Genomic DNA, 15466 nt, shown 5'->3' on the forward strand with positions numbered 1-15466 from the left:
TCTGGGAATGGCTACCATAGGAGTCCCAGGGGATCCAGAGACCATGTGTGTATGTGTCTGTCTGCGGGGAATAAAGTGGGTCACCTTATAGCCCACCTCCTTATCCTTTCTTCTCCAGCTTATTTAGCCTGAGCCTGCCTTCCAGCCTCAGCCCTTCTCTGGGCCTCACTTCCCTGCCTTTTGGTCATCCTCTCCCCGGGCCCACCTTGCCTAAGGGGATTCTCTGCCCCGACTTGTCCTACCACTAGCCCTTGAGCCCCTTTTCTCCAGAGTGAGCCTAGCCCTGTTTCCTAGCCTTCTCCTCTCTTCAATCTGACCTCCAAGAACTAGGCATGTTAGCTTCGGAATCAATCAAATCAAATGGTTCTTGCCTTGTTTTCTAACTGTGGCTTCTTCCATCATCCAGGTTTCCTCAGGAGTTGAATGTGGGAAAAGTCAGCGCAGAAGTAATGTGGCAGCTCTTTGCCCAAGACATGAAATATGCACTGGAGGGTAAGGGTGCGCCCGAGGCAGTGGGCTGCAGGTCCCCAGTCCAAGCGCCTTGTTCCCTGTCTCTTTCCTCTCTCCCAGACAACTGCAAGTTCAGGGTGAATGGTACAGTGAGAAACTGGAGGGATTCTAGGCATAGTGGGTGGGTAAAGCTTCAGCCAAAGGAATAAAGGAAATGGCTGTGTGGATGTAGATTCTTCCTTCCAGCTTTAGAGCAAGTACTGTTAAATACTTGCCCAGCCCAGAGATCAGTTCTTCCTATGCTGGGTATTCGCAAATGGCCCAGTCCCTGGAGAATAGTCTTGTGAAACTTATCTTTACAGTTTTAAAGAATCACAGCCTTTAAATACATAGTTAAGATTATTTTCTCACACTGCGGACTGCTTGGACTAGCTTTCCAGAAAGCTCTTCTGGATTGGTGTGACAAAGCCAGAAAGATAGTTTTCCCCTCACTTTTCCATTGGAGCAAGGTCACAGAAAAATTATTATTCATCTTGTTCATTCAGCTTATTCTTTTATTCATTTCCCACTTTGGTCCACAAAGATATTGTTCCCTACTTCCCATTTGCACCCATCTGTGCTCACTTACTTAGCTGCCTTTCCTGTCTGTCTATATACATATGTTAGTCCATCTCCTCTCTGTGAAAGTGAATCTAGAAGGAGGGGGAGCCGTCTGGGACAAGGAAAAGCAGAGACTGGGTCTATTATTTGGGTGGAGTGGCAGAGGAGATAGGTAACCCTTAGACTTAAAACTTGTTGAGGTTTATGATCAATTAGTTGTTTCTTTCATTGAAGTATAATTAACATACAACATCATATTAGTATGAGGTATATAACATAATGATTTGATATTTATATATATTGCAAAATGATCGCAAATATTTTGCAATAAGTCTACAGTAAGTTTACAATAAGTCTAGTTAACATCCATCACCACACATAGTTACACAAAATTTCTTTTCTTGTGATGAGAACTTTTAAGATGTACTCTCTTAGCAACTTTCTAATATGCAATACAGTGTTATTAACTGTAGTCACCATGATGTACATTACCTCTCCAAGACTTAATTATTTTATAACTGAAAGTCTGTACCTTTGATTCCATTCATTCATTTTACCCACCCTCACCCCTCGCCTCTGGCAACCACCAATCTGTTCTCTGCAGGATCATTTAGTTTTGAAGTTGAAAAACTTGAAGATCTGTGTTAAGTTTGAGACAGCACAGCCTGTCACACACTTTCTGTAATTCCATCCCCGAGCAGTGGCTGCCTCCTGCCCACGCTGGATCAAGCCTGGGGCTGTAGCCTACGCATTAGCCTGTCAGGCCAGTGAGGAGGTCACTTGTCCCTCTCCTCCAGATAGCACTTGGAGCGCCTGATGGGGAGTATGGGCCCAGTTCTTGGCAGTGGATTTTGGGGAAAAAAAGATAAATGCCTGTGAAAAGTGAATCAATTCCACAAGAGCGAGTGTGAGATGGGGCCGAGGTTTCAAACAGAGGTATCTCAGGAGCTAAGTGAGAAGGGGAAGCCAGGAAGCTGGGCTCCAGGCCTTTTACCTGGTACCAGCTAAGTCAGTTCTGCTTTCACCAATCTTATCTGCAGTTCTATGTGAGATTTCTTTTGAAAGGAGAGTTCTGCTCATATTTAAAACAAACACAACGGGGTAGAAAACTCTTAAAGAGAAAAAACTAATGATAACATAGTTTCACATGTCAGTTTCACCACCTACTCAGCAGTGTGATCTTAGACCGAGCTACTTCATTTTTATGAGCTCCTATTTTCTCATCTGTAAAATGGGAGTGATGATAGCATGTATTTCATTGAGCTCATGAAATAACTGAGATGTATGTAACATACTTAGCATACTGACTGGCATTTACTCAGAACTTAATAAATCTTAGTTATTAAAGACAATAAGAAACCGTTATAGGCTCACGAGCAGAGATGCAATGTGAACAAAGTAGTATTTTTATAAGATTTTACCTCAGTGGAAAATAGGACAGCTGGAACAGGAAGAGACCAGAAGCAGGGCTATGTTGTAATAATTTAGGGCTATGGGGAGGGGGCTGGAATTAGAACAAAGAAATGGAAAGGGAAGAATGGGCTTTGGTAAACGTTGGGAGGAAGGAAGTTGTCTAGAACTTAGTGATTGTCAGAATGTGAAGGGCAAGAGGGGGGAGAGTTTGGAGACCTGGATGATAAAAGAAGAGTGTTGATGTCGACTGTGAAAATGCTATCTCTTACCTAATATTTTATAAGTCAACTTTATTGAGGTATAATTTATATACAATAAAGTAAAAATGCTTTAAGAGTACAATTTGATGAGTTTTGACAAACACATCTGTGTAACTACTATCCCAGTTAAAATATAGAACGAAGTATCTTCATGCTCCTTTGCGGTAAACCCCAAACCCCCCATTCACCAAATGTTTATTGAGTATTTTCTTTGTGCTAGGCACTGTGCTAGTACTGGAGCCCCAATGAAATGAATGAGGCATAGCCCCAGCCCTTGACACATTCACAGACTAATCTAGACATCAGACATAAATTGGCAGTTACAATTCAAAGTTAGAAGTGCGACAAAGGAATAAGCATAAGGTCCTAAGAGGAAAACCATGTACCCCAGACCTGGGAAAGCTTCCTGAAGGAGGAGATGTACAGACTGAAACCTGCAGGATGGTAGGACTTAGCCAGTTGGGAGAGAGGGTAGTAGTGACAGGAAAGGGAGACACAGAGCATTTTAAGCAGAGGATGCAGTATGTTCAGACACCTAGAGTCTAGAGCGAGCTGGCCTGCTGTCTGGAACTGGAAGCAGTAGTTCCGTGTGACTAGCACTTAGAGGATAAGGGAAGAGACAAATGAGAGATGAGGATAGAGAAGTAGAATAGGGCCAGATCATAAAGGTTATAAGCCATCTTTAGGCTTTTGGACTCTATCCTGAGGCAGTTGGGAGCCGTTGAAGTGTGTTAAACAAGGGACTGACATGACCAGACGTATGATGTAGCAAGGCCACTCACCCTGGCGACAGTGTGGAGAATGGATTGGAGGCGGAATGACCAGTTGGGCGACTATTGTAGTAATCTAGGTTAGAGATGGTGGTGACGAGATCTAGTTAGGTAATAGTGTGACTAGAAAGAAATGCATAGATTCCAGAGAAGTTTTGGAGGTGAAATCAACAGGGACTGGTGATTTAATTGGATGTGAATAAAGAGGAAGAAGAAAGACTTGATGAGTCTCAGCATTGAACAAGAGGGTAAGATTAGAGTGTACACTCTGTTCAACGTCAGCTGGAGATACTCAGATGGTGAAAGTTGGGGACTTAGAGTTAAACCTGGGTAAAGTGAGATGTTCCATCAGAGCCTTATATAGACATTACCAAAACCAAAGAGAGATTTGGGAAAGATGATCAGCAAGCTGGATAGCCGAAATCATGAGGTTGAAAAACTCTCCAAGGATGAAAGACGAATGGAGGAGGAATGTGGAAGTCAGGGGCTTGCCCCTGTTGACAGATTAACTACACCCCCACCACCACCCCTCAACAGTAACTTCAAGCAACTTCACTGGAGCTTTATGCCATGGAATTGTTAGAATAGTATGACGTGTGACCAGTGTTTCGGCAATCATCCTGTTAGTTTTTGTACCACAGAAGTTAATGTAGAAATTGGGGTTTGGGACCAGAGTACAGATAATGGATTGACAGAAAGAGTGAGAATTATATGTAAGTACAGTAACTTGAAGATCCCTTGAAGAACTAGCAGTTAGGGGGCTCTGGAATGATGGAACAGCACTGCCTCCACTTCCAATGGGTTGCTGGACAGGAAGCGGGGAGGACCCTCCTGGTGGTACCTTTTCATGTTTCTAGGCTTTTAGACGGGTTCAGGACAGCAGGGTATGGGGTGGAAGAGAAGGGGCAAGTCCTGAGAGAGTTTCTATGATTTCCCTGATTTTTCACTCTATTATTCATTGGTGTCTCTGCTCTGTCACAAGCATCCATTGTCATTCATATACGAAAAATCCTCTTTCTGGGTGGTAAGAACTTTTGGATTTTATCTCTTTACCTCTGGTCTTATATCTTTTCCTCTCCTCCCGCTCACTGCTTCATAGAAGAGACTACGAATGAAACTTCAGGTTAAGATGGGGCTGCCTGCTGTGCCAGGAAATGAAATTCTTGGGACCCAGAGCCCTTAGAGGCTGACTCCCAGACTCCCGTTTCCTCCTTGAGTGTCTGCTGCACTAATTCAGAAGGGCCACTGCCCCAGACTGGATGTTCTGCCTTCACCTGGAGGAACATCACCCCTGGCCACTCACAGCTAAGCAGTAGAGTTCCCGAGGACACTGGCCTTCCTTCTGTGTTGCTCAGTACTCTTCCCCATGTGGTTGCTTTTACCACTGTGCTACATGTAAGCACACACAATCGGCTTTTATTATTCAAATTCCTCCTTCATCTATAAAGGGGGTAGATGAAGAGAACCTGTGTGTGAGGCCGGTGCTCCAGACTCTCTGGGCTAGCTGTGGGTGATCTTTGTCCTAGATTTTCCAGAAGGCCCTAGAGATTCAGCCGTGACCTTTCAAGTCCATAGTGAGCATCCCATTTTCTATAGCATGATGGCCCTTTCATCTGGCTGTGTTTCCATGGTTTCCAAACTGACTCTTCTTACTTGCAGATTTCTTCGAGAGTTCCGTTTTCTGTGTCCCAGCTCTGCTCTGGGTCCCTTCAGTTTATTTCAACATTCTGTTACACCATGGCTGCACAACTACAATTTCTGTCAGCTTGGGTCCACTTTGGTTTTCCCTTCTCTGTGTAGTTGTCATTGACCCATTCGTGTCACGTACAACTGCTCATCTCCTCATTTAAATCTGCATTTAAGCTACCGAAAGTAGAAAGGCCCTGGAAAACCGTCATCCCTCTGTAATCCTGGGCAGTCTCCCCACTAATCAGCATTAGCCCCCACATCCCATTCTCTTCTTCACCAGAGGCCAGTACCCCACTTGACACTTCCAAAAGCCAGAGCAAGAAGACTCTAGGCCTTATCTGGGAGTCTGGTTTCGTCTCTCAGGGAAGACGTAGGCCAGGCTCTTGGAGAGCAGAGTACTCACTGGTGGGGGCAGATGGCTGTGACGAGGTGGTTGGGAGTCACCCTGTTTATAAGACATCTGCCAGAGCTGCCTGGCTGGACCTGCTGCCTTGGGAAAACTCAGGAACCACGGCCTCTACTGCCGGGACCTGAGCCAGCCTCCCTCGTCCCCCTAGAGCACGAGAAAGACCGGCTGTGTAAGAGTGCTGACTACATGAACCTGCACTTCAAGGTGAAGTGGCTCCACAATGAATACGTTCAGGACCTGCCTGCCCTCCAGGAGCAGGTGCCGGAGTACCCCGCGTGAGTCAGCAAGCGGGCACCGTGGCTTCGGGGGTGGGCGGGACCAGTAGCGTCAGCTCAGTTCAGCAAGCCAGTCTTGAGACTGCCTGTCCTGGGCACTGCTGGAGAAAGAGACATGTGTCAAACGATGCCCTACCTGCCAGAAGACCCCAGTCTGGGGGAGCCGTCAGGCACATGGCCTATGCCAACCGCGAGCTCCAACTCCTGCTTCTCCTGCCTGGCTGCAGGTGGTTTGAGCAGTTTGTTCTACAATGGCTGGACGAGAATGAGGATGTGTCCCTGGAATTCCTGCGTGGGGCCTTGGAACGAGATAAGAAGGATGGGGTAAGTTGGGGGCTTGGGCTACACAGGGGTGAGGCCAGGTCTCCAGGTCAGTAAATGTTCCTGGGCTTTAGCCACGTTGGCCATCCCTACCCTGTTGAGTCCGTAAGGAGGGCTATTGAGGGCCAGAACCACCCCTTGCTGGGCAGAGCCATTTTAAACCCTGTGAACTTGGAGAAAGGTAGTGGCTGAGGATGATGACCTTGTGTATGGCCTTCCTCAGTTCCAGCAGACATCAGAGCACGCGCTCTTTTCCTGCTCGGTGGTGGACGTCTTCACACAGCTCAACCAGAGCTTTGAGATTATCCGGAAGCTGGAATGCCCAGACCCCAACATCCTTGCCAACTACATGAGGAGATTTGCTAAGGTGACCGTGACCCTCCCTACCCGCTTCCCTTACCACCACCACACTGACAGCCTGAGCTCAACCCCTCTCGGAGGTGGTCTTCGGGTGAAGCCTGGTGTGACCCCATTCTCCTTTGTTTGTGTCGGGGGTGCTTAGGTGCATTTGTCTTAATGCTGTTCAGGGGCTGATGGGAAGCTTTGTCCCTTACTGTGAGATTCCCCATTACCTCCATGTGGTTACTGTCCTAGGATGAGAGGTGTGACCTCTCAGGCAAGATCCTTGTGAGGGAAGCTAAGGGTTCCCAGTTCTTTTCTCCTCTTTTCTCAGACCATCGGGAAGGTGCTGATGCAGTATGCAGACATCTTATCAAAGAACTTTCCCGCTTATTGCACAAAGGAGAAAATGGTGAGAGTCAGCCCTGGAACCCTTAGAGCAGGGCATGGAAGGCACTTGAACCCTTGCTTCTGAAGCTGTCCTCAGAGCTGAGGGTGGGGTGGTGCTCCTTAGTTCTGTTCCCAGCAGGCCTTCGCTTTAGATTGTGCCACAGAATAACATGAATAGGAGTCCCTTTGAGCCTCCGTTTGGTACTTTATCCTCTACTTAGCTAGACTTTTGCTTAGTCTTTTTTTTTAATATAAAAAAATGGAGATATTCAAAGAGTTATAAATGACAATACCAGGAATACCTGGGGCCTCCACCCAGCTTAAAAGCAGAAACATTTGCTTCTAGTCTCCATTCATGGAGAATTGTCTGAATTGCTTCCACATCTCAGTGCTCAGGGAGAGACACATGTAATACGTGTCATAAATTCACTGTGGCTTTTGGAGCAGTGTGAGAGAGGGAGGGACCCTAGGCTGACGGGTCCTGTGGTGAAAGGAGCCAAGACTCAGCAGCTCCGTTTTTCCCCAAAGCCCTGTATCCTGATGAACAACATGCAGCAACTGAGGGTCCAGCTGGAGAAAATGTTTGAGGCCATGGGAGGCAAGGAGGTAGGTCTTAGGGTTTGCGGTTGCTACACGTTCCCCTTGTTCCTGAGCTCCCTGGCCGCAGAACTCCACTCTCTCCTGACTCAGTGTCGGCCAGGAGCTTAGCTTGGGGTCTGGGCTGGCTTGGGCTGAGACATTCTAGTAGGCATTGGGGTAAAGGCCCCAGGGGGAGGAGTGGGGACACAGGAGGGAGAAAAGGGTAAGAGAACCAGCTTAGCCAAGCCCATCTCCTGTGGATACAGTTGGACACTGAAGCTGCCGACAGTCTGAAGGAGCTGCAGGTGAAACTGAATACGGTTCTGGATGAGCTCAGCATGGTGTTTGGAAACAGGTCAGTGGCCCCAACATACACTGCTCTCAGAACCAGGTACGGTCCCTGGCTGGTCCCAAGGCTCCTGCCCCACACCCATCCAGCTGCAGGGGTGTGGATCTTCCCGCCTGCTGGCTGTCCCTGCTGGAGCTGCACCATGAGCTTGCTGGGGTGGGATCGAACAGCTGGTGCTGCTCCAGGGACAGTGTGTGTCTGGGCAGGGTGGGGGGCTGCACTGTGGGCACATGTGTAGTTTCCAGGTGCGGATTGATGAGTGTGTTCGACAAATGGCCGACATCCTGGGCCAGGTGCGGGGCCCAGGGAATGCATCTCCCAACGCCAGGGCCTCCGTGGCTCAGGATGCAGACAGCGTGCTCCGGCCTCTCATGGACTTCCTGGATGGCAAGTGAGTCCCGCATGCAGGACTGTCCTGTGGGGACAAGCAAGGCAGAGGCAATGAGACAGAGGAGCCTCTGGGGGACGGGGGCTCTCACTACCTGCCCCAGCCTTACCTGTTGCCTGGGCCTGCAGCCTCACCCTCTTCGCCACTGTGTGTGAGAAGACGGTCCTGAAGCGAGTACTGAAGGAGCTCTGGCGGGTGGTGATGAACACAATGGAAAGGACGATTGTTCTGCCGCCACTCACTGACCAGACAGTAAGGATACTTCCCTTCCACTTCCTCCCCTGTCTCCCTTCCCGCGCTCCATGCTTCCTGTCCGAGTTTGGAGTCCTCGGCGTTTGACTGATTCCCTCTCTGCCCAGGGCACACAGCTGATCTTCAGTGCTGCCAAGGAGCTGAGCCATCTTTCCAAACTCAAGGTACTGTGCATGTGTGGGGTCCCTCTGAGGCTGGCGTGGGGTGGGGGGCATCATGTGCTGCCTGGGAAGTGCCTTTGAACATGGAAACTGAAGACGAGGGCAGGAAGAGGAACTATGGGTTGGCAGGTGGGGGCAAGGCTTCCATGACAGCCCCAAGCTGTCCTAATGCTCTTGCTGCCTCTGTGCTTCCAGGACCACATGGTGCGAGAAGAAACACGGAATCTCACTCCAAAGCAGTGTGCCGTCCTTGACCTTGCCCTGGACACCATCAAGGTGGAGCCCTCCCCACCTCCAGACTAGGTGTCCCTAGGGCTCTTGCCACCCCACCTCCAGAAGAAAGTGGTTTTTATGTCTGTTTCTTTCTCTGCTATGTCCATATTCCTGCTTGGGAGCAACCAAAAAGGCACCTCCTGTGTGATCTCTGGTGACTCACCATGGACCTACAATACCTGCTCCTGGATTTTGAATTGAACACATTCAGTTCACTTAGTTCCTCATTGCTATTCCTGAACATTTTCCACTGGGACTTAATCTTCCAATCCTAATAACCCAGATGTGGCTTAAGTTTCCTTCTTTCACATAGGTATAAAGTCAACTGGATTTTCAAAGGATTTTTTTTCTACTACCCATTTATTCATTCAGCCAGCCAACATGCACCAGGCACTACATGTACTCTGAAGGATTTAGAGAGACTCAGATATGGTTCCTAGCCTCAAGGTGGTAATAAGGTGGATACATAGGAGCTGGGATCTGTGGCACTTGGGAAAGGTATATCGTATACCTACACATAGGTATAGGGTTCTCTAAGGGCTCAGAGCTGTAAAAGAGCACTTCTGGCTACCTCTGCCTGAAATGCTTCTATCCCGTATCTTTGCCTGTCCAGATAGATCCATCATTCAAACACTACATCCAGGAATGTGGCCATCCTCTACCATTTCTGCCAGATACCCAATAGCCTCTTCACCCGAGAGACTGTGACTCTGGCTCTGTGTGGTATTCCTGATCTTGTGTATTGAATGACTTATTGTCCTCGCCACCCTCTTCTGGCATCTCCGTTGAGCCTCTGCTCAGATGTCATCCCTCTGAGGACAGTGTTGGAGAGCTGTCTCTCTGTAAGGAGATAAGGCAGTAGCAGGTACTCTTTTGTCTTTCAGCAATACTTTCATGCAGGAGGCAATGGGCTGAAGAAAACCTTCCTGGAGAAGAGCCCAGATCTGCAGTCCCTACGCTATGCTCTGTCTCTGTACACACAGACCACAGACACGCTTATCAAGACCTTTGTACGCTCACAGACTGCCCAGGGTAAGGCCTAAGGGCTTTGGGTCCCCACCTCCCCACCTTGATGTTCAGCCCATGAAGTCAAATTTGGGGCATCCAGGCACTGACCCCAGCTTTCTGGCTTCTCTCCACCCTACTCCATATCTGTGCTCCCTCAGAATATCTGTAGAGCTGCTCTGAATGGCTGTTAACTCCTTAGATCACTAACTAATTCTTCTTTCTCTGTCCTCCTGCTGCTACTACCTCTTGACTTTCCTGTCCTCACTCAGTGCATGATGGGAAAGGTATTAGGTTTACTGCTAATGAGGACATTCGGCCGGAAAAGGGTACGTTGTACACCATACAGATGTGATTCTAACATGGGCTCACACTGTCCCCTGTGAACTAGAATGAGCTGCTTATGTTGGGGGCTGGAGGAACCAGATGTCCAAGTTCAGAAGCTCTATTTCAGGTCTCAGAGATGGACATTATATCCATACAGTCTGATTCGGGGTTAGCAGTAGTTTTGTCCTCAGAATGCCCCCTCCCCTCCACCCCAGGACAAAGATTTATCTGGGGTGCAGGGTACTGGTGTTTCTCGAAATAAAGTGAGGCCCCTGCTTAGGGGAGGCTGCAAACTGGCCAGACATTGGGACTGGGGAGCTGTTCGTGGAGAGGCCCAGGTTTGAGTAGGACAGAGTCCTTCTGAGCAGGGCACTCTCCCAAGCAGGGGCCTCCAGGAATCCGTAGGAGGGTGCTGGCTTTGGGCTAGAAGGGACCCACACTGTTCCATTAAGACACCATGCGCTGGACATAGTTCCCAAACAAAGACACAGGGGGGCAGCACTCTCCTTCCCCTAACATCTTTCAATGGAAAATTTGTTAGCCTAGGAGATAGGAGAGGTTCAGGGAAACAGAGATTCCAGGTATGTTTTTGGAAGAAGTTTTACCTTAGATGTTATTAGCCTAACTTGTGTTTTAATACGCAGCCTCATTCCTTATCCCCTTTGTTTGCTTCTCCCATTTACATGTTATTGTGGGTGACCGTTTCTTGCTTCAGCATATAAGGTGGTGGCCTCCTAACTCCTCAGTTTTACTTGGAACAATTAGGTCTAAAGTCTTAGAGTGCGCCAGTGGGGGACCATCTGTCTTCTGTCCCTCAGGGTCAGGTGTGGATGATCCTGTGGGAGAAGTCTCTATTCAGGTGGACTTATTTACACATCCTGGCACTGGGGAGCACAAGGTCACGGTGAAAGGTGAGTGGCATGGACTTGCAGGTCTCGGACCTTTTCTTGTCCAGTGACCTCATCAGTCAAAAGCAGGGGCTGCTTATCCCAGCTCTCCAGCTTAGCCCTCCACGGGGAATGCCACCTGGGGCTCAAGACTGGCAACACTTGGTGGGGTCCCTCACAAGCTTCCCTTGTTTGAGCAGTCGTGGCTGCCAATGACCTCAAGTGGCAGACGGCGGGGATGTTCCGGCCCTTTGTGGAAGTGACCATGGTTGGCCCACACCAAAGTGATAAGAAGAGGAAGTTCACAACCAAGTCAAAAAGCAACAACTGGGCCCCCAAGTACAATGAGACATTTCACTTGTAAGTTATGGGGTAGGGGACCTGCAGGACTCTGGACGGGGGTGATCTGGGGGATAAGACTTGAGAGGGGAGAGGAGGAATGGGCTGGATGGCAGCTGGGATGAATTCAGGGGAAGTCTCCTTCATCTGTGGCCTCCTGCTTTCCACCTACCCTGTGCTCACAGCCTCCTGGGAAACGAAGAGGGGCCGGAAGCCTATGAGTTGCAAATATGTGTGAAGGATTATTGTTTTGCTCGGGAGGATCGCGTCCTAGGGCTGGCTGTGCTGCCTCTGAGAGATGTGGCCGCCAAGGGCAGCTGTGCCTGCTGGTGCCCCTTAGGCCGGAAGATCCACATGGATGAGACAGGCATGACCATTCTTCGGATTCTGTCTCAGAGGAGCAATGACGAAGTGGCTCGAGAGTTTGTGAAGCTCAAATCAGAGTCTCGTTCCATGGAGGAGGGGAGCTAAGCTCCTGTGCCAACCAGATGGCACCAGTTCCACAAGTCAGGGTCAGTGGGAGTTACTATGTAGCCAGCTTAGGGTCTTCATTATCAAGAGGTTGACTCCTTCAACTAAGAAAATTTAAGAAAACATTTAGGGTGGTAAGAATTCATTTTTTCACAGAAAGGGTCATAAATCCCTGACCAGCAGGTCTGTGGTGCTAGATGCTGGGCTGTGGGGGTTACCACATAGGGAGATTTTCCATAAAGAGAGGACAGACATTTCTGAGAGTGTCAGCCATTCTTGGCAGACATTCCCTCCACCCCACACCCCATCTCTACCCCTTTCCATACCACACCTTATCAAGTTGGACCCAGCTGTACCAATCATTAGTAGAACAAGTTTAGAGGGCCAGGAACTTGTGCCTGGCTAGCTAGGTAGTCAGTTGAGCCTATAGGTATCACTGAGCCCTGGAATCTGGATTGGAGTCTGGCCATGGCAGGAGCAGACAGAATAGAATTCAGACTGTCCCTTGAAGAATCCATTGGTTTTGTGTGGCTCCAGTGAGAACAAGGCTTTGAAACTGAACAAGAATACCTTCTAGAAATGAGCTGTGCTAATATCTTCCCCCAGATTACGAGTATATCTGTGATGAGCAGAAGCAGTTTCACATGGTGCTTCAGAGCCTTGAGCAGAATATTCTTTAGAACCCAAGCACCAGGGGTCACCTTCCTAGGAGTCCCCCTACCTCACTCCTGTAGAAAGGGGAGTGATGCTTTGGGACATGAGAAGCTGTTATGTGTGTGAGGGTAGTTGGTACCTGAGGGTAGTTGGAAGATCTGTATTTTCTTCTTGGGTAGGCCCCCGAACAAAGCCAAAAATTTTGTAAATCAGTTTAGAAAGTCCTTACCTATGGCCACTGCCTCCTGGCTGCCCCTCCCCTTGTAGAAAGAATCTAGCTTTTGACCACACTTCCTTTCACCTAGGTCAGCTGCTATTCCCCTCATAGATGTTCAGCCCTACAGAAGGAGCTTGGACTATGATCTCTCTGTACATGCCAGATGGAGGGGACCCTCAACAGGCCCTGGGAGGTCAGAGACGAACTCTTTGGGGTCATATGGACTTCACTGGCCTTTGCTCAGAGATGTGACATTCTCCTTTAATATCCTTGGTAGCAGCCTCCTGGACTTCCTCCCTGGACTTCCTGTGGACTCTGTGTTGTCCACAGCTGTACTAGCCATTACATGAAACAAGAAACTAAGCATCTTTGTTGTTAATTATTGTATGTGCCATTGTTTCAAGAGATTATTCCCTAGTCTGTAATAAATTATCTTATAGCAACCTTTTGTGTGTTGTCATTCTGCTAAAGTATGGAAAGCTGTAGAAATGACTATCCTATATAATGATAGATTTTCGACCAGTGGCCCTTTGCTGCTCTTCCCACTCCCCTCCAATTCTACCCCATCCCCGCCCCACCCCGCAAGTTGTGGAGCCTAAAGCAGCTCCAGATAAGGACCAAGCAATAAAGCAGCCAATGTGCTAGCATCTTGGCCTTGACCTGAGATCACCAATCCAGTTAACAGGATCACGGGACCAGGGCATCAGCTTCCTGCAAAAGGTCCAGAAGTGTAGGAGACGACATGTGCCAGTGAAAACTAGTCCATGCTGTCTTTCCTTTTCTAGACTCATGAGGCACTTCTTCTATGGCAGACACAGCCTGGGCTATGAGGACAAGGCAGTGGCCTCCTGGGGAGAGACGTGCCTCCAGAAGTTGGTGGAGGGCTGAGGCTGCCACGTATGGGACAGAGGTGTAGTCCTAGGAGTGCACAGTGGCCTTGCATTTGGGAAAATTCAAGGGAGAAGAGCCAGAGGAGAAAGTCTACTCCCAAAGGGGAAGAAACAAGGCAAAAGTGAGGCCTCCTGACATAGGAATCAGAGAAGCTGAAGCAAGAAAGTGCTCACCTACTCTCTCAACCTGCACCATTGCCACTTACGGGGTGGGGACTGAGTGAGGGTACAGGTCAGGGAATAACTCCAGCCTCTCAGTTTCTCATTTCCATTTGCTTGCTAAATAAATCCTTACAATTCAGTTGCCCCGTCATTTTTTAAACTTCCTCCCTTCCCATATCAGTTGCCTTCTATCATTTCTGCCTCAAACATACCTCGTGAATCCATTGTCTCACCTCAGTTCCCAATACCACAAACAGAGTAGTGGCTTGTAGTTCTTTTCTGGATTACAGTGATAATCACGTGCCTCCATTCTGCCCCTGCCCTCTTCACACACTTTGGTAAATCTCACTCCTGTTAAAGCTATTCAGTGGTTACCTATCATAGTCTTCAGGCTGAAACTCCAAGACTTTCAAGACAAGCACAGGCATCCCCCCCACCAATGTGCAGCCATTCTAAAGCTCTTTGCAGTACACACACACACACACACACACACACACACGGTGCACCCCTACCCCTCTGTGCCTTTGCACATTCTGTTCCCGCTTTCTGAACAGTCCACATCCTTTTCCACTGCCTCCTAGCCTGTGACACCTTGGCTGCCTTTAAGACCCAACCAACCCTGGACCCCTCCCCACCGCACTCTACATTGTTATAATTTGATAAAACTCTACTTGTCTGTCTGCCCTCATCAGCCTGGATCTACCCAAAGGCAGGGTCTGAATAGTTCATCTCCCTTCCCCATCTGTCAGCACAGAGAGAGTGCTCAGGTACTTCAAAGCCTGGCCAGCTGCTGCAGGACTCCGGAAACCGAGGAAAGGGGCGTGGCTGGAGGCGGGGCTCTCCTCTGGGCTGGAACCGGGGGCTGTGCCGCGCCTGCGCAGAAAAGTGGGTTAAAATGGAGGTCGGTGGAGTCGATGGCGGCGCGGCGATGGTGAGCAAGAGGCGCCCGAAGGTGGCGCTGGAGGAGAGGTTATCACCTCCCCCAACCTTGGAGACTATCCCATACTCCCTGACATTCATAGCACTCTGTGAACTTGCCAGTAGCTGTCTCTCCTCTTTATTGTACACTGTTCTCCCAGTACTCCCTGGGGTTACCACCTCCTCCCCATACTCAAGTACAGAGGTTTTCCCGACAATTCCAGAGAGGATATATTTGCCCAGATCCCTAGCAAAGGGGGTCTTTATCCCACAAATACCTCCCAAAGGGTACCCGTTTATCCAGTTATCACATAAAACAGATACCCCCAGGTCCCCAGCCAGGTAAGGCACATTTCCTATTAACTCAGGGAGTTTTGTACACTTTTCCAGCACTATCCAGATTCTCCGAGAAGCCCTAAATTTTATACCATATTTGACTTGAAAGTGGCACATTTGCTTTCATTCCTCTCCCATATGGGGCAGGAAATCAATTCCATGAAGAAAAGTCAAACTCTGGCTGACTACTCATAGTTTGCAACAGGCTTGCAGATTTGAATTACAGCTAACTTTTAAAAAGATTTTAAAAGATTTAACATTTTAAAAATGCAGATTTCCAGCTTTTTGAAAAATGGGAAGATCTGTTAACTCTTAGCTCATATTCCCACAAGTGACAAATGG

At 48.6% G+C, this 15466-nt stretch overlaps 1 protein-coding gene across 7 annotated transcripts in view; it reads left to right on the forward strand.

The window, feature by feature from the left end:
* The window catches only part of UNC13B (unc-13 homolog B), a 180494-nt gene extending 167231 nt beyond the window's left edge, over window positions 1–13263 (forward strand). For 2 of the 7 annotated variants that reach the window (XM_033122891.1, XM_033122888.1), the window contains 16 exons: window positions 407–492; window positions 5740–5866; window positions 6094–6190; window positions 6411–6554; window positions 6861–6938; window positions 7445–7522; window positions 7762–7850; window positions 8083–8235; window positions 8361–8484; window positions 8592–8648; window positions 8841–8921; window positions 9803–9950; window positions 10196–10252; window positions 11069–11161; window positions 11338–11497; window positions 11662–11947. In XM_033122891.1, the coding sequence (XP_032978782.1) occupies window positions 407–492; window positions 5740–5866; window positions 6094–6190; window positions 6411–6554; window positions 6861–6938; window positions 7445–7522; window positions 7762–7850; window positions 8083–8235; window positions 8361–8484; window positions 8592–8648; window positions 8841–8921; window positions 9803–9950; window positions 10196–10252; window positions 11069–11161; window positions 11338–11497; window positions 11662–11947 (1858 nt within the window). Of the gene's footprint in view, window positions 1–406; window positions 493–5739; window positions 5867–6093; window positions 6191–6410; window positions 6555–6860; window positions 6939–7444; window positions 7523–7761; window positions 7851–8082; window positions 8236–8360; window positions 8485–8591; window positions 8649–8840; window positions 8922–9802; window positions 9951–10195; window positions 10253–11068; window positions 11162–11337; window positions 11498–11661 lie in introns of all 7 variants that reach the window. The other 5 variants (XM_033122892.1, XM_033122889.1, XM_033122890.1 and 2 more) reach the window with 4 other exon arrangements.
* The last annotated feature ends 2203 nt before the right edge of the window (window positions 13264–15466 follow it).

The sequence above is a fragment of the Rhinolophus ferrumequinum genome, chromosome 12 (genome assembly GCF_004115265.2).
Source record: "Rhinolophus ferrumequinum isolate MPI-CBG mRhiFer1 chromosome 12, mRhiFer1_v1.p, whole genome shotgun sequence".
NCBI classification, from domain to species: domain Eukaryota; kingdom Metazoa; phylum Chordata; class Mammalia; order Chiroptera; family Rhinolophidae; genus Rhinolophus; species Rhinolophus ferrumequinum.